The sequence below is a fragment of the Larimichthys crocea genome, chromosome III (assembly GCF_000972845.2).
Source record: "Larimichthys crocea isolate SSNF chromosome III, L_crocea_2.0, whole genome shotgun sequence".
NCBI classification, from domain to species: Eukaryota; Metazoa; Chordata; class Actinopteri; family Sciaenidae; genus Larimichthys; species Larimichthys crocea.
Genome location: NC_040013.1, coordinates 21,174,974 through 21,201,308, shown reverse-complemented (window position 1 = coordinate 21,201,308; position 26,335 = coordinate 21,174,974). Strand labels below are relative to the sequence as shown.

Below are 26,335 nucleotides of genomic sequence, written 5' to 3'. Positions count from 1 at the left end.
AGACGAGCGTCTGACAGTCTGTACTGATAAACTACAGACCTGTGGAGTAACATCAGACTTCAGGATCAAAGTTTTTATATCATGTCATCGTGTATGTTCATATTCACATCCTGTCTCTGCTGCAGACTGCACCACACTTTTTAAATCAATGTTTTTTTTCAATGTCTGGTTGTGAATGATCTCCTTTCCTCTTCATAAAACATGGTCCGGTGTATCCTTCCTTAACATTTAGAGGATTCAAACAGCTCTTATGGCTTCTGTGTAAATACTTCAGAGTCATTTCACTCAGTTAGGAACCTTTCTAAGCTAAATAGACTATTCGACTGAACCCAGGCCACTGTAGTTTCTACTTCACGCTAGGAAGGAGAGGCAAAGGAGTTACTACTACACCTCTAGATACCACTAAATCCTACACACTGGTGCTTTAAGTACAAGAGAAGCTACAGTAATAGAAAAGCTAAGAAGTCAGAATATGTGCTGTACTGTATATTAGATTGATTCACTTTAATGCTGCATCAGGTGAAGGTAGAGCTCATTTTAATTATATACTGCTGGAGAACTCATGGTTTAAAGTCTATAAAAAAACAAACATAAAACATCAGACTTTATTTGTTGATTTTGTATTAATAATCTCAATCTGTAAGGTGAGTAAAGTTATCAAATTAAGGTATTGTATTAAGTGTAATAATTGCAGTACAGAATGATCTTTAGCTGTGCGGTTTGTTTGGCTTTAAGTCCGTATATTAAAATAATTTGTAGCCTCTCTCTGTCCCTGACTTCATGCTACTGTTCATAATTCCCGACAAGAGAACAAGTCTCAGTTGGGTTGTTTGTTGATTCACATTTGTCATTTATAGTCAAATGCCTCCCTCTAGTGCTCATGAAGAGAACTAGTCTATGCTTTCACAACCTGGCAACCCAGTACCTCAAAACCAACAGTCATGGCTGACCTTTACAACCCTTTTAAGAGGAGACTCTTGTAATTATATAGATGTTTGCATGGAGAATATAATCCGACAAACTTTATGAACAAAACAGAAGAATTGATTGTGTCTGACTATGTTGTACAGACAGTATGATCTTTTAAAAAAATGGGTAAGCCAGCATAGATAGATAGATAGATAGATAGATAGATAGATAGATAGATAGATAGATAGATAGATAGATAGATAGATAGATAGATAGATAGATAGATAGATATTAATAAATGATAGAAGCATACACAGCTCATTTATTTGATTTATAAGATGTAAACTGTGGGTGTCATATTTAACAAACACACCAGATGTATTCCTGGTTGTTTGCGAGGTTTTCACACTAGTCTCGTAATGTCTTCGTTATCTGGTTCTTCCTGTGACAGACTACTTATTTTTCAGTAGTTTGGGGTGTGAAAATCTGTGAAACCAAATGTGAAAAATAACTACAGGAAGTCAAATGAATTAAAAGTTAAACAATTTGATCGTTTTGGTGTGAATGCACAGAGCACAGGCCTAAATAATAATGAAACGAACGATGCCTTAAATAGATCAGAAGCATCGTTAATGTTGTTACTGACACCTGGGCTTTTCCTACTAGGTCAAATGAAGTCGCTGAATGGTGCCATAAATCTGAATGAATAAATCTAGAACAACAAACAATTTAGTAGCTTTTTAAACAGTTGAATCTATTGCTAACTTGCTTGATGGCTAGTTTGATATCTCGAAAGTTAGATATATTGATAGCAACCTCGATAGCTATTCTCAATATCTCGACAGATAACTGGAGAAAGATAAGCCGGTCTGGTTCAGACTCAAACTTTACCAGACATGTTTAAAAGTGGATTTGAAAATTATACGCTTAACTGAAATCAGCAACCAATTGTTCAAACCCACAGAACTTTATTTGAAATTCCAGTGGAGATCCCAAAGTTTCCACAGACAACAAATACTATGTCAGGATAAATTTTCAAGAAATGTGATGAGATTTTCCAACCTGAAAAATGCTTAACTGTTAATAAAAAAGGGGAAAACCAGACGTGAAGGGGTTAAACAAGCATGGTTTTTGTGTGTATATTGTGCGTACATAGCCTAAAACATTCATTTAGTCTTAATCAGATGTCAAAATGTGAGTCTGCACTTAAAAAAATGGGCTAAACATTGACAGGAAGAGGAAGAATAAAGGAAACAAAAGGAAGACAGAAAGCAGGAAAGACAGAAATAAAGATTTCCAGGGATTTGGTGAAAGTTGGCAGTGTGAAGGTGTAAAGGGATAAATTATATATAGATTATTATAGCACAGCAAATAGAGAAAACAAAGACATATATATCACACATACACTGGTCAGTAGAGGAGATAGAGATGACTGTGTGATGTTTTCATCCCTCTGAACTACCATGAGAGGCCAGACAGGAACAACCTGTGTGTCAATGAATCAGAAAGTATGACAAAGACTTACTTTATAAGAGAAATGAAGTACATTTCATTTGTTGAGACTACACTCAAGGTTTTGTTGTTCGTTTCAGCAGTGTACACACAATCTTAAGACTTAAAAAAACGAGCATGAAGAGTTAATACATTTTTAAAAATCCCCTTTTGATCAATGTCCTGAGAGAAACGTTTCAGACCGAGTGGTCGTGTTTAGTTTACCAGAGAAGAGGTGGATTAGATACAGGTTAATTTCACCGACAAACATATCGATCATTTGACTAAACGCCTCCTGCTTCTTTTAAATCACTGAATGCACGTTTGTACCTCAATGTGTTTTAGGCCTAATGTGTAACGGTCTGCAAAACAGGTTGAGTTTCTAATATCCGACATAAAAAACCCAAACACATTTAACTGCATCTGCAAATAAAACTTGTGGTAATATGAAAATAGAATATTTTAAGAATCTGTTGATGCTTTCCAATTACCACAACATGCAAGTGGAAATTGTACTTTTGTGACAAATCGGCATGACAGCAGTGTGTCAATGAAACATCTGTGACAATTTTTCCACCCAAACTCGTTCAGCTGTTGTTTGGTTTGCAGTTCTCCACCTCCACCTCGGATCAAACAAGCTGTTGTGGGCTCATTAAAAAAAAAAAAAGGAGCCTTCTGTCACTTTTACACAAAGTTCTTCTGTGGCTTCTTCTGGTCGAATGCCACATTCATGTCATATCTAAGTCATTGTAATTGCGAGTCAACCTCAAAGTGGTAACTTCATGGAGGAAACTTGGACTTTTTCCGGAGAGCTCTGGTATATTAAACTTGGCACTTTATAATATGGAAGTGTTAATGGATATAATATTATAGAATCAACTCTCACATTACAGGTTCTGTAGTCTAACAACCATATGGCCTGAATTTGAATGTGAATGTCTTAGGAGGTTAAACCCATACAAGGGACTAAAAGTCAGGTTATCGTGTCTGCTGCTGCTTCAGTTTTGACCATTTTCCAAAAACAAAAAAACAAAAAACAATTCCCTTAACTTTATGCAAGAGCAATACTAAAACACTAGACTAACTGTAGATTCAGACCACCACTTAAGGAATAATGCTGCATTCATGTCATATTGAAGTTATCGTCATTGCCATTGAGTTTCTGGCTTGTAAATGTTCACGTCGGCGTCCAAGTGGTACTTTCATCTAGGAAACTTTTCTGAAAGCTCTGACACATCCAACTTGGCACTTCATAATATGGACGAGTTAATGGATATAGCGTCATACAACCATCAGATTACATGACCGCTCACAAGTTGTTAATAATATCCTATCCATCCCATATGGCCTGAATGTGGCACGATATAGGATCGCCTGGGGCAGCATTAATGTAGGACTGAACATTTGAGGAGCTTAACCTCATACAAGGGACTAAACGTTGGTTGTTGTCCTTCTTGTCCAAGAGGCTTCTTCCCCTCCAACGGACAGGTGGGGAGACCCAGTATTTGGTCGACCAGGCCATTGTTTCCACCAGTCAGTCAGAACTGAAGAAACCTCTTGGATGAGTTGAAACATCTTTCCTGAATCTGCAGCCAAGTCCAGCTGCCTCCAATGCTCATATGACAAATTCTGTAGTCAATCAACCATCAGATCACGTGAACGTTCAACAAGTCATTAAGCAACTGGAATTGGTTGAAGATCTGTAGTGGAGTTGCCTCAAACTCTCACATGGCAAGTTCATTAATATCAGGCCTTTACCCAGTTGGCCTGAGTATGGCACTAACAAAAATGGTATGGAGTAGCATTAATTTAGGTTCAAACATCGAGTCTATAATCAAGCCCAGTTACCCCAGATTCAACCTTGTCTCGTTAGTCCCAACTTTATGGAAGACCAATACTAAATCATCTACATTCATGACATCTTGTTAAGCCCATAATTAAAGCCAGTGATGGCAGTAACGTCTAAATAAACCCCCAACACTAATACAACTGAGTTAGTGTATTTAAAAGAGCTCTACACAGTTTATACGGATCTGGTGGCGTAACACCGTCATTTAAATGATGTGATTACAAGAATAAGCGCCTTGGGTGCAATAATGCATGAGTCATGGGAGGTTTTCCTGTTCTTCCCATTGTGCAAATATTGGGCAAATGCACCATTGGGCACATTACTATTTTGCCAGCTGTGACATCACATCAGCAGGTAGCTATGATTGGCTTGATTTGGGTGGTGCCATTTCAGTGGTTAAAGGAGACAAGACTAACTTGTTTAGCTGTATATTTCTCTCAATAAACGAGAGACAAACCGTCCTGTACGGTATTTATCAATCAATATTTAGACTTCTATGTGTTAAAGTTGTTACTTCATCTACACTAACTGAACATTAAACTAAAAGTTCAATTTTGTTCTTCGTACGGGTTCATGGAAAACTCACCTGCTAAATTTAAACCGAAAAACACGAGCCTTCTCACGGGAAGCAGCATACAGTGGACACAAACAATTTCTTTTTTTTGGTTGAGTGACAAGGCAATATAAGAGGTCTTTACTCCAAACATCTGTCATCTGACGACAAAAAACCAAACACAAAAAGACACATTACAAATATTAAAGGATCCCTTTATCATGTCAGGATGTACCGTAAACCTGGCAGAATAAAACATAAAGCAGATATAGTCCAAAGCATCTAAAGTGCCGAGGTTAAAACTTTTTTTAACTGATTTACACCAGACTGGCACAGCCCATTTAAAACACAGCATAGATGAACAAACATACACTTAAAAGTTTGACCAACCAAACGTCTGTGGACAGTTCCTGCGGGCAGTGATCCCGCGTCTGCGTCAGTGTGTGTTTGTTTGTGTTTGTGTGTGTGCTGAGTCCGTTCCCTCGTGTCCTCTTTCAGACCTGATGGCAGCTGGTGTTGCCGAGTGTTACCTCTGAAGTAAATGGCTACAGTATAAATGGGGACAAATTAAAAGAGGGATGTGACCGCAGAAGTGTTATCTTAAAAGGTTTAAACTGTTAAAAATCCAGATGGAGACACTGAGTACCATTCATACAGGGAGGTCAGTCTAATGGGAGTCTGATCCAGAGAGATCTGGTCTGTAACATGGGACAGTCCAATGACAGAGTGATAAAGCATTAAGAACAGACACGATCAGTCATGTCTTTGTCGGAGAGTCGAGACAGGTAGGTAGGCTGTGTGTGTGTGAGTGTTTGGCGAGGGGAAGAAGGGTTCAGTTGATTCGCTGCTGTGCATCCTCTTTGCTTGCGTTTCCTCTTCGTCTAGAACAGCTGGATCATGGACTCCCGAGACTTGCCCACTCCGATCCACTTGACTGAGGAAACAGGGGAGCAGAGGTAGGTGTTAATGTCTCTTCAGTAGACTCTCATGTGCATCAATCAGTATGTTTACATGCACTCGGGTTACGCAGAACATGTTTACATGAAGCGACGGCCTCTGTCACTTGAGGCTGGCTACAGAACGAGTCAATCTCCAGTGGCCACTTTGATTGACAGGTGGGTGCTGTTACAGGTGGTTTGTTTGAGCAACGAGGCATCATTCAGCCCGCCTCAGGTCCACTGATGATCCATGTCTTTGCCGATTTTTATATTAAGGACGAGGCGGCAGAGGCAGGACTGCTTTATATTGTATCAGTATGACAGAACAGAGCTTTGCACAAACATGAATTTTACAAATAGTCACAAATGTTCAGCAGTGGAAACAGTTTCATTCTATATGTCTGTTTCTGTTTGAGTTGAACTTTGATTTCTGTATATATGAGAGCATATGAGATTTATCTCTCCTCACTTCACGGTCACAGCTTGTGAAAAAAACAATTATTTCTTATTTAAATTTGTGTTCCTGTCCTGCAACATGTTTATCTTTCAGTAAGCTAAGTTAACAAAAGAAGAATAAAGGATTTGTGTGTGTGTGTGGGCTCATACCAGGCACTCCCACGTTCTCCTCAACAAAGCGGACATATTTCTGGGCGTTCTCAGGCAGCTCCTCGAAGCTTCTTGCAGCCGAGGTGTCGCTGTTCCAGCCTGGGAGGGTCTCATACTGGACCTCCACACGCTGCAACACCTCCTGATTGGCTGGCACAGAATCAATGAAAGAAATTGGATTGGGGGGGGTTGGAGTAATATCACACCATTAGCTTTACAGGAGACCGCAAACAAACAGCTATGACAACGGATCAATAGGTTTCTGCTTTGAAATGGAGCTCTCTATAAATAACCTTGTGGACTGGAGCCAGTGAGAGGTTAGATAATATCCTCTGAAGGCACAGACGCATCAACAACATCGGTTTAGTTTACCTAATGTCAAAAGGCGGTAACAGTGTGATCCACTTGTAAGGTAGAAAGCAACAACGTCTCATGGGAAAAAGTATTTTGCACTCAACTCCTCTGAGACTGCTCCCACCACCTGATACTGAATATATATCAATATATATGTATCAATACTCTATCCTATCCTGTAGTCCTTAGAATTATTCTCTTCATAAGTGCTCGACACAAAGTACTCATTCACACACCGGCTCACCTGGAAAGTGAGGTATAATTTGATTGTCGACTTTGTACGCTACACCCACTTTGATCTCAGTGAAGACGTCAAGTATGTCCAGCTTGGTGAGAGCTAAACTGGGAAGACAAAAACAGGACAACAGGGTTATAAAAGTGCGCACCCACAGACAGCAGAGCTTCTTAAACGTACAGGTCGCCAATCCTAAAGATTTGTTATAACAACAAATATTGAAACAACATGTGCTGCAAAAAAATGCAGACAAATCAACATGAACACACACAACTCACGCGGTGAAGCCATTAATCATGTGTGCATATTTGATGAGCACCAAATCCAGCCAACCACATCGCCTCTTCCTGCCTGTGGTCACGCCCACCTCCTTCCCCCGAGTCTGAAGTAGCTCTCCGATGTCCTGAAGACAATGAGATGAGCGCAGACGGTTCCTGAGTCTCAGGCCATTAGTGTCACTGATTTGCATTTTTGTAAATGTCTGAATGACTTTCTGTTGTGCTACGTGACTTGAGGCAGAGTTGAATAAATCAGGCTCTGCCTTTAGGTTTCAGTTTTAGTTATGAGCAGGCGTCACAGACAGATTAATTGACCTTTAATGAATTCACTACAGCTGATTATTGGTGGCAGTGTAGCAAAACCTCCTCTAGGTGGTGCTGTTTGAAAACAAACCTCACCTTCTGCTGTGTACTCTACACATCAAATCATTACATGATTTAAAAAGGACTAAATTGTATGTCTCTTACGTTGCTCTGCTCTGAGGGGAAAGCTCCAATGCCGACTCTGGTGGTGTACGCCTTGACCACGCCGTAAACCTCCCCGACGTTCTGAGGTGGCATTCCCAGACCCGTACAAACCCCGCCCACTGTGCAGTTGGACGATGTCACAAACGGATACGTACCTGCAATGACACAAGAGTAAACACTGATTATTATACTTTTTAATTTATGCCGTAGACAATGTCTGAACAAACATGCAGCCGAATGAAAAATAGGACGAATATAAAAGTTAATATCCATGGATTATTTTAACTTCTCAGCTTTATTTGTTCTACTTCTATTTGGTAGATCAAGCTTTGGGGAATGTTGCTATATCTGCTATATCCACACTGAATCTCTGTATGTGTCATGTCTGTGCTCAGATTTCATGAAGTTATGACTGGAATAAGGTACTTTAAAATCACCTTCATTGCGACCATGACCTGTGTGTCACAACCTCAGCTGCAGCTCTGACTGCTGACCGTGTTGGTGAGCAGCCAAATCAGCAGACCAAACTACAATAACTAACCTCCTGCTGTTCTTAAAAAAACCCTGCACCTGTCTCTTCACCTCACGCAGCATCCCAGTCTCACGTCTTTCCCCTCCCCACACCGCAACTCTCACGCTGTCTCACAGTTTGAAAAACCTCTGGTATTGAATCCGCCTTGCATTGAATTTAATGCCAGCACTTGTTGTTATCCTCTTGATGCATTAATCTCTAAATGTTTTATTCATTAGCTGCGGTGTAGGCAAGGTGAGGATGATGAGCTGTTTTAGGCGTGTTGACAGTAGATGTGTTAGCACCTGTCCTGATATAGTTGGTTGACTAGTTCGGCTTGTACCTGAACACCCTGATCTACTTGCTCCTGCAAGTTCACTTAATTGAGTTAAAAGTTCTCAACTGACTAACTGACCGAGTTTGGCTTGAGGTCAAGTGACTTCTAGGTAACCTTTTTGAAACAGGACAAAAAAGCAGCGTCACTGGTCCATACCACACCGTAACCATACCCAAGGGTGTCCCAGAGACAATAAACACACTTACCTTAGCTCTACCTCAGATATTCAAAAAATGATGTGCTTTAGAAATTGTCTTTCAGTGACAGCAATAAAAGCAAACAAGGAGTTTCCACACCTAGGTGCTGGAGACTGCCCACATGCAGAGTACAGACATTGTTGTGTAATCAAAGAAGAATAGGTTTACAGCAGCCAGTGTGTCCATCAGCAGTCGTGAGTCCTGTCAAAGTGTCCTCCGTGTTCCATGTTGATATAGTTTTTGCGAACACATTTGATTCTTGTAAAATACAGATTAAGTTCAAGCTTGATGCGACTGTGACATTTGCCACGACTTCTAATCAAGTATAGATGTTGTCTCGTCAGAAAGAGAGGGTGCTTGCCTATCAGTGTGCAGGACACTGTGCCCTGATACCACCAGAGTTATTACAAGCATGGTGTTTTGATAATCCGCTCAGTGGCGTCACTGCTCTCAATAATGACAGGTCTGCTCTGTTACAAGGACAAACTATAACGTCAAGAAGATTAAGTCTGTTGTGTTTCATGCTTTCAGACAGCCTATTGAGAATATTTCTGTATTTAATGATTGTAATTGCGATCGACAGACTGCTGAGAAAGGATGCCTTCGTGCTCATGCACAATCAGGTGAGACTGAGTGGTTAAACTGTGAGCGTGCACGTCAAGCCCGGATGCCAGAGCACTTCAGTAGCAGTTAGTAAACTTACCGTCATCTCTAGTCTGAGCTCCAAGCAGGCTTTTGTAAAGAGCACCACAAAAGCTTAAGTGTTTCAGGGGCATCATTGCTCGGTCACTGTAAATGCACTCAACAGCGCTTGGCAATTAGAAATGACATTTATTCTCAGAGCACAGGTTAGCACAGAGAAGGCTCATTTGTTTAAGGGATAATTGGAAAATATACAGAATCAAACAAGTTAATAGTAAGGCGTGCGTCACCGCGGTGCACATGCGTTCTCACACATCCACACTCAGCGATATACTGACCAAAGTCTATGTCCAGCAGCGCTGCGTTGGCTCCTTCCACCAGGATCTTATTAGGAGGACCGTGAAGAGCCTCGTACATGTAGTGCACCCCGTCTCTAACCATGGGCTTGATCCGCTCCACATAGTCCTAAAATTACAGAACACAAAATGTTACTGGAAAGAGGGCAGTTTAATGTTTCTAAAAATATTTTTGTGTTGAATTTTTATTACCTTTAATTTGACCAGCTCTCCTTCTATGTCAATCTCCAGAGTGGGGTACATAGCCTTGTACTGCTGGGCCAACACTTTATACCTGTAACAGGCAACATTGATCAGTTTTCCTCTCACTGTTGTTCAGTCCACCAACTGAGCTGGTAATGATAACATTCTGCATCCTGTTGCAATGTTTTTTACTGTGTATTAGATTCATTGGCCCTTATCAATCAGCCAGACACGATACGAAGGAAGCCCAAGAAACTGGAAAAATGGTAAGCGAACTAAACGAATAATGATAAAGCTGTAAGTGGTGTGACCAGTCTGTGAAGTTCCTGTTCCATCAGAAACTTTTATCTCTGAAGCATTTTATGGTATTGGAGCAGTCAGTGTCGTCTGCAAAAGAGTTGAACTTTGGCAACTTGCCGCCATCCAGCCAATCAAATACATACAAGTACACATTCCTGGTGGATTACTTTTTAACGTGTGCACCATATTTTTCAATGTTTACCATGTAAAGATGAAGCAATGTGTTAATTTCCCCTGTCTCAGAGTATTATAAAGCACTGTGCAGTGTTTTGGCATCTGATAAGCTTTTAAACTCTTGAACCTGTTAATCAAACTGGACTTCTTGGATTGTTTTATCCCACAAACGCTGCCCCTTGCATTGCTTATAGGGCTGTTTTCAGTCTGAACGGCTGCTTAGACTTGAGTTCTTTAAATAAAAATGTAGGTAAAGATTCCTGGAAAGGTTCCTGTGGTTGAATCTGAAGCTACGTATATGTGGTTGAAATGTAGGTAAAGTTTTCAGTCATTAAACACGTCTGTAAAGCATTAAATAAACAACTGCATTACTTGCAGACTTTAATTGATACTTAATCTTAATTTATCGCCCTATAGGTTATTGGAGAGTATTATCATTGACACACTGGAAAAACAAGAATACAGACTTCTCAAAAACCCCAGACAAAGATTGTATTGTATTCTTTTGCACAGACCTTTCAGAGAACTGAGTGAAGTCAGCTAAGAGGTCACATATCCTGAGGCCGCTACGTGCTGCCTTGGCTGAGTACACTGGACCAATCCCCTTCTTTGTTGTCCCGAGGCTGGCCAAGAGAGGAGGGAGGGGGGGGAAGAAAAAATAGAAGTAGCATTAACACGTGATTTCAATCTACTACATGTTGTATCATCATTCAACTCTAACACCTCTGAACAGTAGTTTTAACCAGCAGAGGTTCATAGGACTGTTCTGGAGCTATGTCTAATTATAGAAACACCAAAATGGGTACAAATGACAGTAAATCATGCATTAAACAGAGCTGTTAACTGAGCACTGTGACAGTAAAGCTTATCTGAATAGTCCACTGCTGATGCTCAATTATCTATTCAATCATAAAAGCAGATGCAGAAAGCCATAATCAGGCCATTCTCTGCATCTCTATAAACATGAGCAGACACCATTTACATATGACACACTCAACTTGCAACTCGGCCTATTAAAAGGAAGGCTTGACGCGGCAACATTTGCTTACCCTAAATGCAAACTACAGAATGGAAATAGCCAGAGATCCTCTATGGTTATTGAGTTTCACCATCGGCACCAGCTTACGTAAAACATGCAGTATCCAGTCACCATGTGTGCTCAGTGCATGAGCGAAAAGTCAACACATGTTGCCAGTGTTAGTAGAAGTACCAATTGCAATTTTTCGACAGCTGAAGCATGACAGTAAATTTAAAAAAGGGATGACATGCAGCAAAAGGCCACAGGTTGGAGTTGAACCCTGTGCCGCTGCAGCAAGGACTGATCTTTGTACATGGCTCGCACGTGCTACCAAGTGAGCTACCTAGTTTAAACCTGGGTTCAAGCTTAATTCTGGCTAAACAAAACTCTTCTGATCCGCCTCTGTCATTTCATTCTGCTCCAGCAGCAGAGCTCACAAGATGCCTGGAGATGCTGCAAATCCACCAGCCTGTCACACAATCTGCTCCAAGCTTATAACTGTGCCATTAAAGCACCCTGGTGAACATTTTCTCTCCCCGTCACACACATGCACTGTAGCTGGCTGGTGTGTGTGCGGGGCTTTGGTTTGCTGAGCTGGTAAAGTCAACCAGCTTTGAACAGGAGTACACTGGATCTCTCTTGAGCTCGATATTCTGAATGCTCCACAGACTCAGCTTAACATTCCTCACGTACGTTGGTATGCTTCACCGCCTAGGATGATAATGCCCTTGAGCAAAACCGTTAGATAAAAACATAACGGGTCAAAACAGCCCTGACCCGTCGAGGCATGGATTCTACTAGACCTACGAAGATGTGCTGTTTATCTGGCACCAAGACATTAGTAGCAGATACTGTGAGTTGCGAGGCCTCCATGAATCTGACCCGTTTGTCCAGCACATCCTACAGGTGCTCAAATGGATTGATATCTGGGAAATGTGGAGGCCAAGTCAACTCGCTGAACCATTTTTGCCACCAAAGCCACCTTCATGCAATGCTCCGTGGTCCATTTCTAATGCTCACATGCCCATTGTTGGCGCTTTCAGCAGTGAACAGAGGTCAGCATGGGCACTTATACTGGTCTGCAGCTACGCAGCCCTGTACGCAACAAACTGACACAAGAACCAGGAGCAACATTTTCAGTAATTTGAGCTGCAGTAGCTCGTCTGTTGGATTGGACCATACAGCCCACAGTCTTTGCTCCCCAAGAGCAACAATAAGCCTTGACCTGACGCTGGTTCACCAGTTTTCCTTCCTTGGACAGAATAGGAACACTTCACAAGAGCTGCAGTTATGGAGACCCCGTTGTCTAGCCGTCACAATTTGGCCCTTGTCAAAGTCAAATCCTGACACTTGCTCATTGTTCCTGCTTCAAACACATCGCCTTGCTGCGTAATAGATCCCACCCGCTGACAGGTGCCGTATAATCAGTGTCACTCACTTCACGTGTCAGTGGTCATAATGTTATGGCCGACTGCTGTATATGCACGCGTGTCACTGTGGAAAGACGCGTGTGTGCATATGGAAAGTGATGATAAATGTAGACGTGCAAATTATTAAAACATTTAAGACACCTGTGAACTGTCTGCACTCAAATAGTCTCTACCAACTCCTGAGGGAAATATCTGGCTCCTGTTTAGCTGTTAAACGGTTGTGTGACGCTTGTTGCTGAGCAGGTAGTGTGCAGTGAGGTTCTGGTGGCTAAAAAACGAGAGCGGTAAAAGTGAAAGGTGGCAGACTTGGGTAAGTCATCACCTTTCACATTGTTTCCACAGTGTCACTTTAAGACCACAGTCTCGTTCAAGTTATGAGTGCAAACAAGACTGCAGAATATATACTACTAGTTACAGTTAAATTAATCTTGCACACATTTAGCGTGTTGACTGTGCAGCATTATGTCTATAACATGTCAAACAGTGTTATTACAGTCAGTGACACTATAATAAATAAGAAAGGATAGCTCGACAAAGTCACATGAGTCACTGCTAACGTGAAGATAAAGGCAGGGAAGAATGCAGGGAGTGCTACATTTGTTTTATCCATGAGCTGCTTTTGTGTTTGGAGTTTTGTTTTTATGAACACAGAAGGTAGGTGTATGCACATCTCAGCATAAATCTAGTTATGACTGAGAAGATCCTAGATAAGAGTGTGTGTGTGTGTGTGTGTGTGTGTGTGTGTGTGTGTGTGTGTGTGTGTGTGTGTGCAGCAGCCATCTTTAAGCAACAGGTTTTCTTACTTCTTGCCTGCTTGCTCTTGTCTCTGCTGTTCTTGAACGCCATCAACCGCTTGGTGGAAGTCAAACACTGCGGAGGAGGGAGAGAGGAGGGACACACACTCTCACACACCTCAGAGAAAGCAGGGCTCATACGTCCACACACACACACAAACACACACACACACATTTTTGCATGCATACATTCACACATAGATAAAAAGAAGTCCAGAGGTGGACCTGGGAAGACTCACCAATATGTGCTCTGTCTGAGATGATCAACCGTTTCTCCCAGTCTTTTAGACCTACACACACACACACAAAAACATGTTGAGTCTCCACACAGTACAAGTACACTCTTGTTCTGTTAAAGCCTGTTATATACTGTATGTGTTTGAAACAATGCTCACCTTTTCCTTTGCGTTCATTCTTTTCAGCCTCTTCAAACAAGCCTGGAAGGTGGATCACTACGCCATTGCCTGAGGAAGAAGAAGATAGGGTGATGTTTATAGTCTCTGGTAAAACAGAACTCTACAGAGTTTGATAGTCGTGTGCAAAGAAAGATACACCTGTTTAATGTGACTTCATGACTGCTATGACCCCATCTACAAACAACTAATCAAAATACTACATGAAATAACACAGAATACACTGGCACCAGTTTAAAATAATCTATAACGTAATCCTCCTTGACATAACTCTTACGTGTCCTAACATAACTCTTATAACATACTGTAGCTCTTACGTTATGTTTTGACATAGATTATGTCTGATAACATACAGCCAGACACACATTGTGACCAAGATTTTATACGTCCCCTCTTGCGGAGTATTGCACAACTGATGTTGTTGCACACTCTAAAAGGCATCTTTAATCCTTTAATCGTTTAATTAAATGAATTAATTATAAGTTACATCTAAACCACAGTCAATAGCTTAAGGGATGTATTTCTGTCAGACAGAGCTGGCCCACATGATGCCTGTTCACAAGAGTATTCAAACAGCTGGCCATAATTATCTTTTTAATTGGGTTGCATTAACTGTCAGAGCTGAGGTAATTACTTTGACCAGATTAAATGTAAGAAATATGGAAAAAAAAAACAATAAACACTCTTTCAATGATTCCGTGGGAAATAATGTGAGAGATAGAGTTATATACCATTTGCAGCTGAAGAACAGGAAAGACCTGAAAACAAATTTACTCCCAGTGCTGGAGGTCATGAATGTACAAAACAAACATAAAACTCACTGGCACTGAAATCAATATAACGCAGAGTACACATTATTAATGTCTGCTGTTCTCTGTGAGCAATACTTTGTAACACAAATAACACTGAGTACTTGATGTAGACTTTCTTTGCAAAATAACAAGCAGATGAGATGTAGTAATAACTGTCTTGAGAGGGACAAGTTATAAATGGCTTTATGAAAAGTGAGTCTGAAACCAGTGCACTGATTACAGGATTGACTCATCCTCTGTTTTGTGCATCCGCTTAATGTCATTTAAAAATACATTAAAGATACATAAACCAATGACGGTATAAAGAATGGACAGCACATGTGTCACTCGTACGTTTCTGAAGAGCCGTTTTGAAGTTCAAAATCTGTGGCTCTGGCCACCACCATGCTGGTAGTCCTGCCTCCCAACTAAAATAAAAATAGGCAAAGACGTGGATTATCAGTAGGGATGGAAATCGAGAACTGGTTCTTGTTGAGAATCGGTTCCATGTGTAACTTACGCAAGTTTTGCACGTGCAGTGCAATCAGTAGTAAACAATGTCACCCCCTCGGTTCATACGCTCCAAAGTTTGGCTGCATTTTACCAAAACAGATGGCAACAGGGCGACTTGCACAACACAACATACAATATTTTTAAATTTTTAAATGTCATGTTTTTGACACGCTTCGGACTGGAGATGAATCTCAACCTAGCAGCAGCAGCCAGGCTATGAGCACCTCTGCAGTTACTACGGAAGGTAAATAACACACTGCCTACCATGTTAACACGATGTGCTTCTTTGTAAAACATGCTATAACAGTTCACATTAAACGAATGCCTTCTTATTACATTTAGAAGATGACCTCGACGAGAGAGAGAGAGTCTGGCTGGCTCAGAGGCTCGCAGCTGTACTAGTACTCGCTCCAGTTCACTACCTCCTCTAGATGATGCTGATCAAACTGTTTGTTCACCTTTTTTTCCCAAATGAGAATCGATAAGAGAATCGAATCGTTAAGCAGAATCGATAATGGAATCGGAATCGTGAAAATCGTATCAATTCCCATCCCTATTCATCAGTGGACCTGAAGCTGAAGGACACATGGGTGTTCAAAAAAGCTCCCTGTAACAGCACCCATTTAATTATATTAAATCTTTATATAATTTGAAAACGTGACTTCTATAAAAACTCACCCTCAGTACAGCACAGGAAATTAACTATAGAGACCAAAACTGTTTTTTGTACCAGGCTGTAAACATGTTTATTTCTGCTGTGAAGTTGGAAATTTTAACATAGGGACTTATGGAGATTGACTTGTTATGTAGCCAGCCTCGAGTGGACGTTTGAAGAACTGCAGTTTTTAGCACTTCCACGTTGACTCCAGACATGCAGGTTGCACTACAATCCATGAAACCTTGGCTATAAACATCCACACACACAAAAAAAAACAGCATCAACGAGGAAGAGATGCCAAAGCTTGATATTTCCAATTTGCTCTATATTTGTAATCCATTTGCAGATTTTAATGGACAGCAGTGAGAGGAAGAGACCAATTATGAATGACAGACCATGTCATACACATCACAAACTCAGTTTATTTCACAGTATTTCGCACCTCCTGGAAAAATAAGCTGAGAGAGAGCTGACAGTTATGTACAGTTATGGTACCGTTGGGCACAAATTGAATGTATTTGTTATGATAATGCTGTTCATAGTGTCTATTGCTGAAGTTAACGGTTCACTTTTGACAAGAACGGCTCAGAAAAAGCTACTTGTGATAAAATAAATGGCAAGAAAAGACAATAAATGGTTAATGGATTATCCTTCAAGTAATATTTTGTAAATATGGGTGGAACAAGTGCAAAAAGCACATTGTTCTAACTGCATGTCACACTTGACACGCCATGCTACTTCTGTGTTTGAGCATGCAGGATAAAACTAATTTGCAGAGAGCAGAAATGTTGACAGATCATACAGCCGTGTATGTTTAAGTGCAAATGTGTGGCGGGTTCAGAAGCCAGAAAGAAAGAGTAAGACGCATTAGCTAATGAAGTTACTGCAGATGAGAGGATGTGATGTAGTCTGGCTCTGAGTCAAGCTGATCACACCCACTGTAATGGGAGTCAAAATGAAAGCCCTAACACTGGCGATGACTAACGGCAGGCTAAAAAGGAGTCTCGATCAATTCATCAAGAAAATAGCGAGAAAAGATGGCCTTGGGAACGAGAGTCTGTGTGTGAACTGTGTGAGCGAATGCGTGTGTGCATTACACACCAATGAAGGCGGTGACCTTGGGGTTGATGATGCCGCTGGGGAGGAGGTGAAAGTCGTATTCCACCGAGTCGACCACCACCGTGTGTCCTGCGTTGTTGCCGCCCTGCAGAGGAGAGACAAAGACCGATGAGGAGACACAAACAGAAACACAGAGAGGCACGGCCCTAATGGAGGACTAATGCGACTTTGTTTGGCTGAGCTGAAAAGGCACACCCAATAGTTTGGCGTGTAGCAACAAGCATCATACATATATTTAATTCGTGCATAGTTTGAAAAGTGTTCTATGCCATAAATTCTCCGACTCACACTAAAAAACAAACCTGTTCGTACAAGTGGTTCCTGCATTAGGCCTAATATCACACACGCAGTTCAAACTGGGTGACAAGTTACTTTTAAAAGACAAGCTGTGGCCGACCCAGAAAGTATGATTTTATTGAGGCGAAGCCATTTTATATTAAAGAAGATGTTACATTTAAATGTTTTGTTGATTCCATGGTAGATCCTCTCTTAAAATAAGGCTTGTTAACACCCCAGGAAGGAGAAAATAAATCAAATGTTTCTGTGACAGCCACAACACAGAACTGCTTCTAACCCTAACCCTTCTAAAAAGGCATGCTGATGATATATGCTTTATGACTGTTAATCTAGAAGGCCTGCACATAATTTAGCACAACTGACAATGGAGATAAAAACGCTCAAGTGGAGCCCAGAAGGAGAACAGTAAGTCCTAGGACGAGAACGTCACAATCTGGCCTGCTTTGCCACTCTCTGTGTTGTTTCGCAGCCAGAGAGGTTAAACTCTGCAGTGAAAGCAGCTCACTAATGTGAGGAAGGAAGGGACAAATGAATGAAGTATTTCAAGTGCTTTTATTTTCTGCTGCGGCGATGGTAAGGCAGCTGAAGATCCATTCATGCCTCTGCAGTTTGCGTCACTGCCCGCTACCTAAGGTGCCAATTCAACTTCCTGTGACCAGGATGTGTTCCTACTGCTTGTAGCCTGTGGATATAAATGAAGGCCAGCATGTGCTTTGACCACATGAAGTTATTCCTGGCCGCAGCAGTTCCCTGAAGGTGGAGAGAAGGGGGAGGAACAGACGGGGAGGGGCAGATGCCTCTCCTTTTTAAATACTTTTATGATCCACTCCTCCCCTGGCCGAACATAACACTCATACAGTCCCGTGATCGGCCTCTTATTCCCATCACCCGAAACTCAGCTTACGTTACTCACCTGCTACTGTGCAGCTGTGGTTTGTGCACTGATTATCCACCAGGATTATAATAATAAGAGAAAGAAATTGATTTAACAGATCGGCGTCACAGATGAGCGGTTTTGCAAGTTCACCTGAGCTCAGTGATAAGAGATGGAGACATTTACAATCTGTCCAAACTGTGTTGATTTATTCTGACCACCGCAAGACATCTAGTGCATGTTTGTCCGTCCTGACAGAGGGGACACTCCTCTGTTGCTCTTCCTGAATTTAAAGCTTATTTTTGGGGGAGTTCTTCTTCTCCAAGGACAGAGAACATCGTGTGCTGTACAGATTGCACCCTGGAGATATATTTTTAATTTGTGATTTATGATATTGATATAAATAAAACAGACTCCACATTCCCAGGAACAAAGTGTGGACAAAAAACTTAAGTGCTATGAAATGTGAACGACAGGTCGTTGCTTTATTCTGAACGAGGGCGTAGAGAAATTTCCATTGGTGTGAGTTAACTGTTGGTCTTGGTCGATCAAAGATGTGTTACCTGATCTGGACCTGTGACCCCGCTCCTGACTAGGGATAAAAACAGATCTCACCCCCGGTTTGAAAGGGCACACGTGGGTCAGAATTAGTTAACTAATGAGTTGATCCACAGAAAATTAATCAAGAATGAGAATTAATTAATCATGAGTAATTATATGAAATACGAAACATGATTGAACCATTTCAGTTTAACTAGAAAATGTATTTTAGGATTAATACAGTAATCTGTAGCTAGATATCCGTGATTACTTCAATCAACTGCTTGTTTTGATAGATTTATTATTTTATATATTTAAGTTCTCACACATATTTCTAAGACGCAAACTGAATACATACAATCTTCAAACCAAATTGTGAGCACACGCCATCATACTATAAAAACACAACCGGAAATGTGACTTTGTATTTAACATTTAGAGGATAGCGATTACTTTCATAAGTGATTCATTTAGTCTAGAAAATGTAAGAACTAGTAAAAATTTAATGAATCGATGTCTTCAAATTGATTTGTCCGACAACCTACAAAAGACTTATTTGGTTTATAATCATGTAATTGAGGAGCTACAACAAGCAAATGTTTGGCACTTTTCTTATATCAAAGATAAGATGAGATACACTTCAGTGATCCACCACTGATGTAAATTCACTTCTAACAGCAGCTCATATACAGAAGGTTGATTAAAAAATTACTCATAAGCAGTTGCAGCTGGTGAAAAATATTCAAGGTGGGGGCTTTTCATACCTTTTAAATATTTTTTAAAACCTCAACGTAACGCCGTACTTTGGACATCCCTGATCTACATAATTTGAGTTATGCTACTTGATATCTTCTAAAGAAATTACACAATGCCTACAAACACATATGCTGTGTCTAACACCGTCTCTGAGCAGCAGGGCGCAGAAACCACCTCCTGAATAGGTTCAAGGTCTCCAGTTCAAGCACTGATGTTGGCAACCACCTGCCTGTTTTACGTATTGTTTGACAGGAAACTTAAGATACATGTCAGTCATTTCTGGAGGACTAATCAGCAGCTGTGTTGGTATTTCTGCTGCTAGGCAGGTTTGACTTCTATACATGACATAACACGTGTCTGACCTTTTTAATTATCCCCTTTAAGTCGTAAAAGATCTTGTGCAAACAGCCTCTATTTACCAAAATACCCAGTGAAAGAACTAACAATAAGACAATAGTCTCTGTTGGCCAAACCAGACTTTGGTTTCAGTGAACATATCCATAGCAACCATGTCAATGGCGCTGAATTTTTGTGTGGTATCGTCATGATGCAGCATATAAAGTGTCTCCTGATGAACAAAAACTGGCTAAACCCACAGTGCAAACACGGCTGGGCTCCTACAGACAGGAAACCATCCGCTTAACTTGATAAAATTGTTTCCGAGCCTTTCAGACTATTTCGAGTATCTTCTCTCCAAGCAGAATAGGAGCATAATTAGACAGATAAAGTGCAGTATTCTCAGCTCCACGACTGTGGGGGTGTGTCTGCTGAATGTGCTGAGGCCAAGCCCACTCTTGGGAGCAGTCAAGCAGTAATTTTGAAGTGACTTAAACGTGAAAGACGAGTTCAGAAAATTACATGACTAACTTTGAAGCACTCTGAGCGAGATGAATTCATCTCCGTCTTTCTGCTGCGCTCTCTTGGGTGCAGGGGTATGCTCAGGGTGGCCTCAGCGTGTCATCGAGCCACCCTTTAAGGACCGCCCACAAAATCTTTGACTGTTTTAATCTCTAACTCCACATTTCAGTAATATATCGTTCAAAGTCACATGTTTTCAGCAACTATTTTCCAACATATTTAATGTATTTTGAAAGAAATTGCCTTTACACAGAGTTCACCAACGTTTCTACTAAGTCTCTGGCTGATTCTTAGATTTCTCCAGCTGTTGATTATTTTATTGACTAATCAATTTCATTGTTTGTGGATCGTGAAAAAATGCCTATTATAACGGTTGTTATATATGAATATAATAACATACATAAGTAAAGCAGCAAAGCCAGAGAAAGTTTTATAGTTTTGTGAGTTAAATGATTAATCCATTAAATAGCTGCTGATTAATTATTGACTAATTTATTCCAAAGATACACCTTGTGTTAACTTTGTCTCGGATTATTCAACCGAACAGCGCCTTGGAGACTTTAAGGAAAGGATAATAAGCAAATATTTGCACCATTCACTTGAAGCATGATATGGATATTTGATATGTAACACAATAACACTCCTGAGATGTGTTTTGCCTGTAGCACGCTGCTGTCAGCTACACACCCTTCTTTCCTTTCTTGTAACTGCAACTGTGACTTCTAGGATCTTAGAGGTCCCGGCTGTAAAGAACACCGAGCAAAGACTGCTGGCAAAGCTCATTTTATAAAAAGATCAACGCAGCACTTCACAGCTCGCTCACACACACACACACCAACAAGCCCCAACAGACACAGACACACACACCCACATATCGTAATGTATGGTGGGGACGCTGTGCCGGACGACTGCCAGAAGGCGGTTTATTTTTACACTTCTCCTGCCTTGGCAGGTCGGCAGAAGTAAGGAAGGTCAGAAGCTCAGGAGAATCCTTGTTATGTCAACGTGTTATCAACAGAGACAACAAATAGTCTTCTGAACTTAGCAGGACCGTCCGTAGTATTACAGGGGCTAAAGAACATGGTTGTTAAGTAGAGATGCAAGTAAAAAAAGTACTTATATTATTAATTAATTTACCGATTATCTTCTTGATTAATCAATTTGGTCGAAGACGTGCTTGTTTTGTCCAACCAACACTCAAAAACCAAAAGATATTTCATTTAAAATCAGATACGATTAACAGTTAAGAAGTGTTTGTCATTCATGCATGAAAAACCACTTAAAACAATTAATCCATAATCAAAACTGTCACTAATTAATGTTCTGTTAATCAACTTATCAATAAAATTGACTAACTGTTGCAGCTCTAGTGTTACCTGTAGCAATTTTTTTGGTACTGACAGAAACATGCTTTTAGAAAAGAGAGTTTTAAAAACTGTGAAGCAATGTGCGGTCAGGTCAATCATTTACATCAGAAGTTTACCGATTTTAGACTGCATTTTATTTAACCGTGCTTCCTGTATGGCTGACTGTGGTTAGACAACATTCAGGCAATTGGTGTGTGAAAAGTTTGGCGTTTGTGTTAAATTAACAAACACTAAAAATAAGTCTGTGGTTGAAAGTGTGTCAACCTTAATCAAGACAGACTTTTGTAAATCAATTTGAGCTTTCATGCAACTGCAACGTAACCAAATGAAGGAAAAAACAGCAGCCATAGTTTAAAAGCATTTTTGTCACCATAAGTTGATCATACTCGTTTTGTAGCCAGCCTCATGTGGACGTTTCAAGTGGCTGCTTCTCTTCACAGACACCGAAGTTGCTGCTTGGATTTTATACATCTGTGGTGTTGTGAAATAAATTAATGAATTACAGGATTGGAGGTGTCGTTCTGACTTTATCGTCTGCCTTACGTGAGCACAGCTCAGCTTGTTTCTGAAGAGTCTCTCACTACAGTGTACATGTACACAGACTCCACAGCAGGCAGAGTGTCAACAGAAACTACAGCGGGCGGCTGCGAGGGTTTGTAGTCCGTTCAACAAAAATAGGAAGTACTCCACATTGTTGTGCTTAAGAAGCCAAACCGAGTTGTTCACATGTTTTGTTGCCCAGACGACGATCACCATCACCAGACAGGTTGTTATTATTTGAAGTCCAGACAGGTTGAGTGAAGACAATGTACACAATTACACTCTGTAGTCCAAATATGACCAGTACGCAACAGGCTGCAGCTTTCTTGGACTGGATGTGGTTTAAGTATGTGGCTGTGGGCCATGGCAGCAGAAGCTTTTAGGGAAGGAGCTCGCTCTACTCTTTCTTTACTGTCTCACCTATTTCTGGGTAAACCGGGTACAGGACAAATGCAACACAAAGCATCAGAACCACTGAGCCAACGACCAAGTCCAGATAAAGAGAAGAACGGAGGGCAGCTTGATAAGATAAAATAACAACAATTACAATCTTTTCATGAGCTCACACGCTGCAGGAAGGCCAGGCTAGACAATCACTTACTCATAAGTACACCACACCATGATTACACACCCCAAACTCTGATGTTATATTGGCTTTAGCAAGGAAGCAGTGTCATCCTCACATGGTTGAGTAAATGTTATCGTCACATGTACGCACTCTGTTGTCTTGTTTTGCGCCCTCCCAACCTATGTCAAATGATAAGGTTGGTGTGGATGTATGGGCCCCTCAAAGCGTGGATAAGTGCAGCCTGCAGGACCAAGACAACACAAGTTTGTTGAAAACAAGAGAGAGAAAAAAGCCTCCTGATGCACGATGACAGACCGATTTTAGAGCGGAAAATTTCAACGATTACAGACACAGCAGCCAAACTTTTAAAATTAAAATTAAAAATTTCTATGTGGATCCTCCTCCCATATGTCTATTTATGTTAAAGGTCCTCAGAAAGCTGCTTTCTTTAAGTTAAATATCCTTTCTAGAGTTCACTTTGCTGGAAAAAACTTTGCATTTTCTTTCTTTATGTACCAAAAAAATAGTCTGCATATTCATAACAAGCCTATACCGACATGTCTGCTAAGTGCAGCCTGCAGGATCAAGACAACACTTATTTAAATCCTGATGGACAGATGGCTGGAACTGACACTGACAGACCGATATGAACTTTTTGAGAGCGGATATCGATTTTAGAGCGGAAAGATTCAACAATTACAGATAAGGCAGAGCAAAACTTTTGACCTACACTATGGATTGTGATACTGACATGATATTGATACTGATATGTCCATGTAAAGGTAGTCAGAAGGCTGCAGCTTTCTTTAGGTTATATATCCTTTAACATGTTAAATAATCTAACGAAATCTAGTTAACACTGCAGCAGAGCTACAGTACTGTGAATCAAAGTAAACTTTGCATTTTCATACCAGAAAACAACACAGTGTTTATAATTTCTCATATGTCTGCTATAGGCCAAATTATTTAGACAAATTAGGGGGTGAGAAATTATATTCATCACTATGATTATAAAGAACAAGAGCGTGCATGCATTGCTCATTAAGTTTACACATGTTAGTTAGTTAGTTACACCTTTAGTTTGGCTAAAGAAGCCTTTAAGAACAGGAAAAATAACATTTAAATGCACCACAAGCCCAGAGTTAATAAAGCGTAGTATATAGTGTAGTCAGAAGGCTGCAGCTTTCTTTAGGTTATACATCCTTTAACATGTTAAATAATCTAATGAAATCTAGTTAACACTGCAGTAGAGCTGTGAATCACAGTAAACTTTGCATTTTGATACCAGAAAACAACACAGGGTTTATAATTTCCCATATGTCTGCTATAGGCCAATATCTGCTGGGCTTTATTTACACATATCACCAAATTGTGATGGGTTTCCCTGTAATATTTAGACAAATTTGGTGGTGAGAAATTATATTAATCCCTATGATTATAAAGAACAAGAGCGTGCATGCATTGCTCATTACACTGAGCAACAATAGACATGTTAGTTATTTGGTTACACCTTTATTTGAGCTAAAAAACAAACATTTAAATGCACCCAGAGCTTAGTAGTGTTATCATCATCTCCCGGCTCAGTGATTATTAAGCGATTGAAGCTTATTATGTAATGATCTGCCTGCATGAATCCAAACAGTGATGCACCTGGCAGGTAGCTCCAGCTGATCTTTGTCATGTGCACACGACAGGAGTCAACTCATCACAAGCGTTTAAAAAGGAGCTAAAGCAGCTAGCAGGGATTCAAGGTGACATTAGCTTTAAGAAATAAAATAATGAAATAAATAAAAAACACAGACAGTGACTGACTGGAGATGTTGTTTTTTTTTAAAGCTCGCGAGCTGTTGGTACACCTTGTTTTCAGGGCGCTCGTGAGCTCGTTAGCCTTGTCTACCTGTCAGGATTTCCGGTTACTAGCATCATGAAGGAGGAGGAGGACACACCGACCTGACATCTGCACACCATGTCCGCGTCTTGTGCCAGGAGATCGACAACTTTTCCCTTCCCCTCGTCGCCCCATTGAGCTCCGAGCACCACGGTCACTTTGTTGCCCACAGCCGGTCTAGGTGCTCCTTTCGTGGGGCTGTCGCTGCTGCCGTTAGCGGCACCTCCTCCTCCTCCTGCTCCTGCTCCTGTGGAGGCTGCTGCTGCTTCCTGACTCCCACTTTCCGACATTTCACTTGGGTCGCTGCTAGCTGACTACTTGTGCGCCCCTGTCTTGCCGTGCCGTGCCGTGCCGTGCTACTGCTGCTGCTGCACCAAATCCAGCCGAGAGAGGACTGAGTGACTGAGTGAGGAGCTGCCCCCCTGCACATGCGTAGTTCATACCCAGGTGTGGACATAAAAAAGACAAACACAGCTTAAAATCTTACAGATTAATCACGTGCAGGTTTAATCAGGATGAATTAAAAAGGTTTAAGATTGTTTAATATCTTATGGTTGATATGGGTTTCTGGAATCTGATGGACCACTCTGGAGGTGTGTTCAGGTTCCACTTAAAGGTCCACTGTGTGACATGTAAGTGGCAGGAATGGAATATAATATTATATTAGTATGTTTTCATTAGTCTGTAATCACCTGATTATATGAATCATTGTGGTTTGTTATGGCCGTAACCCTAAGACAAAAAATGGCACCCTCTATCACTAACGTCGGGTATATTTTACCTGATATAATATCCCGGATAAAAAACAGTTTTCATCAATTTATGTAAAAGTACAACACTGTATGCCAAATTGTAGTAGTCTTCTTTAATTTCCGAATATACAATATCACATGAAATAAAATAAAAAAAGGCGGCAAAATTATTGAAAAATCAGGTAATCCTTAACGAGTAATTTCCTAACAAAAAAAAATAATGGAGCTGGGAACTTGTTCTTTGGTCCACCCATTCCTGGGACATGTGAGCCTTGTCTGGTGAAGGCACAGTCTTTCTGTATCACTGACAACTGTGGGAGAGACAGACAAAAAATGGCACACTCTATCACTAACGTCGGGTGAAAATCACCCGAACGCATGCCTCTTGAAAAAACCATAGATAGGACACATGACAAGAATTATGTGGGTGAAAATCACCCGACCTTAGTGTTCTAGGGTTAAAATCAGCTTTTTATAGCTACAGTAAGAGCGGGTCCTCTCCCACAGAGTCCACCATGGACAAACCAAACACTGTGAATTTTATATGAGTTTTTCCTACATGCTTGGAAGAAGAGGGTGAGTCTTAGGACTATGTGTGCTGGTTCTGGTTTGCGGTCCTCAGGATGCATATGATACCAGAAATAAACATCTAATGACTGGGGGAAAAAAGAAGACTAAAAAGTAACAGCTTGTCTCTTGCATGCAGGGGACCGCAGATCTGGAAAGAGCTCGATGAGAGTTTAAAAATGGTGAAATCTCCACCTTCAAACTGATTAAT

The 26,335-nt window shown here is 40.8% G+C and overlaps 1 protein-coding gene across 1 annotated transcript; it reads right to left on the bottom strand.

Moving 5' to 3' along the window:
- Positions 1 to 4,938: 4,938 nt before the first annotated feature.
- adss2 (adenylosuccinate synthase 2) lies at positions 4,939 to 25,247 on the bottom strand. Its single transcript, XM_019258975.2, has 13 exons — positions 24,868 to 25,247; positions 17,100 to 17,202; positions 14,019 to 14,087; positions 13,863 to 13,913; positions 13,633 to 13,699; positions 10,897 to 11,004; positions 9,917 to 9,998; positions 9,707 to 9,833; positions 7,682 to 7,836; positions 7,214 to 7,338; positions 6,945 to 7,042; positions 6,347 to 6,496; positions 4,939 to 5,736 (listed from the first exon to the last, which is right to left on the bottom strand). Exons 1-13 carry the CDS (start codon positions 25,093 to 25,095, stop codon positions 5,684 to 5,686), a joined length of 1,416 nt encoding a protein of 471 aa, XP_019114520.1. The 5' UTR covers positions 25,096 to 25,247; the 3' UTR covers positions 4,939 to 5,683.
- Positions 25,248 to 26,335: the final 1,088 nt, after the last annotated feature.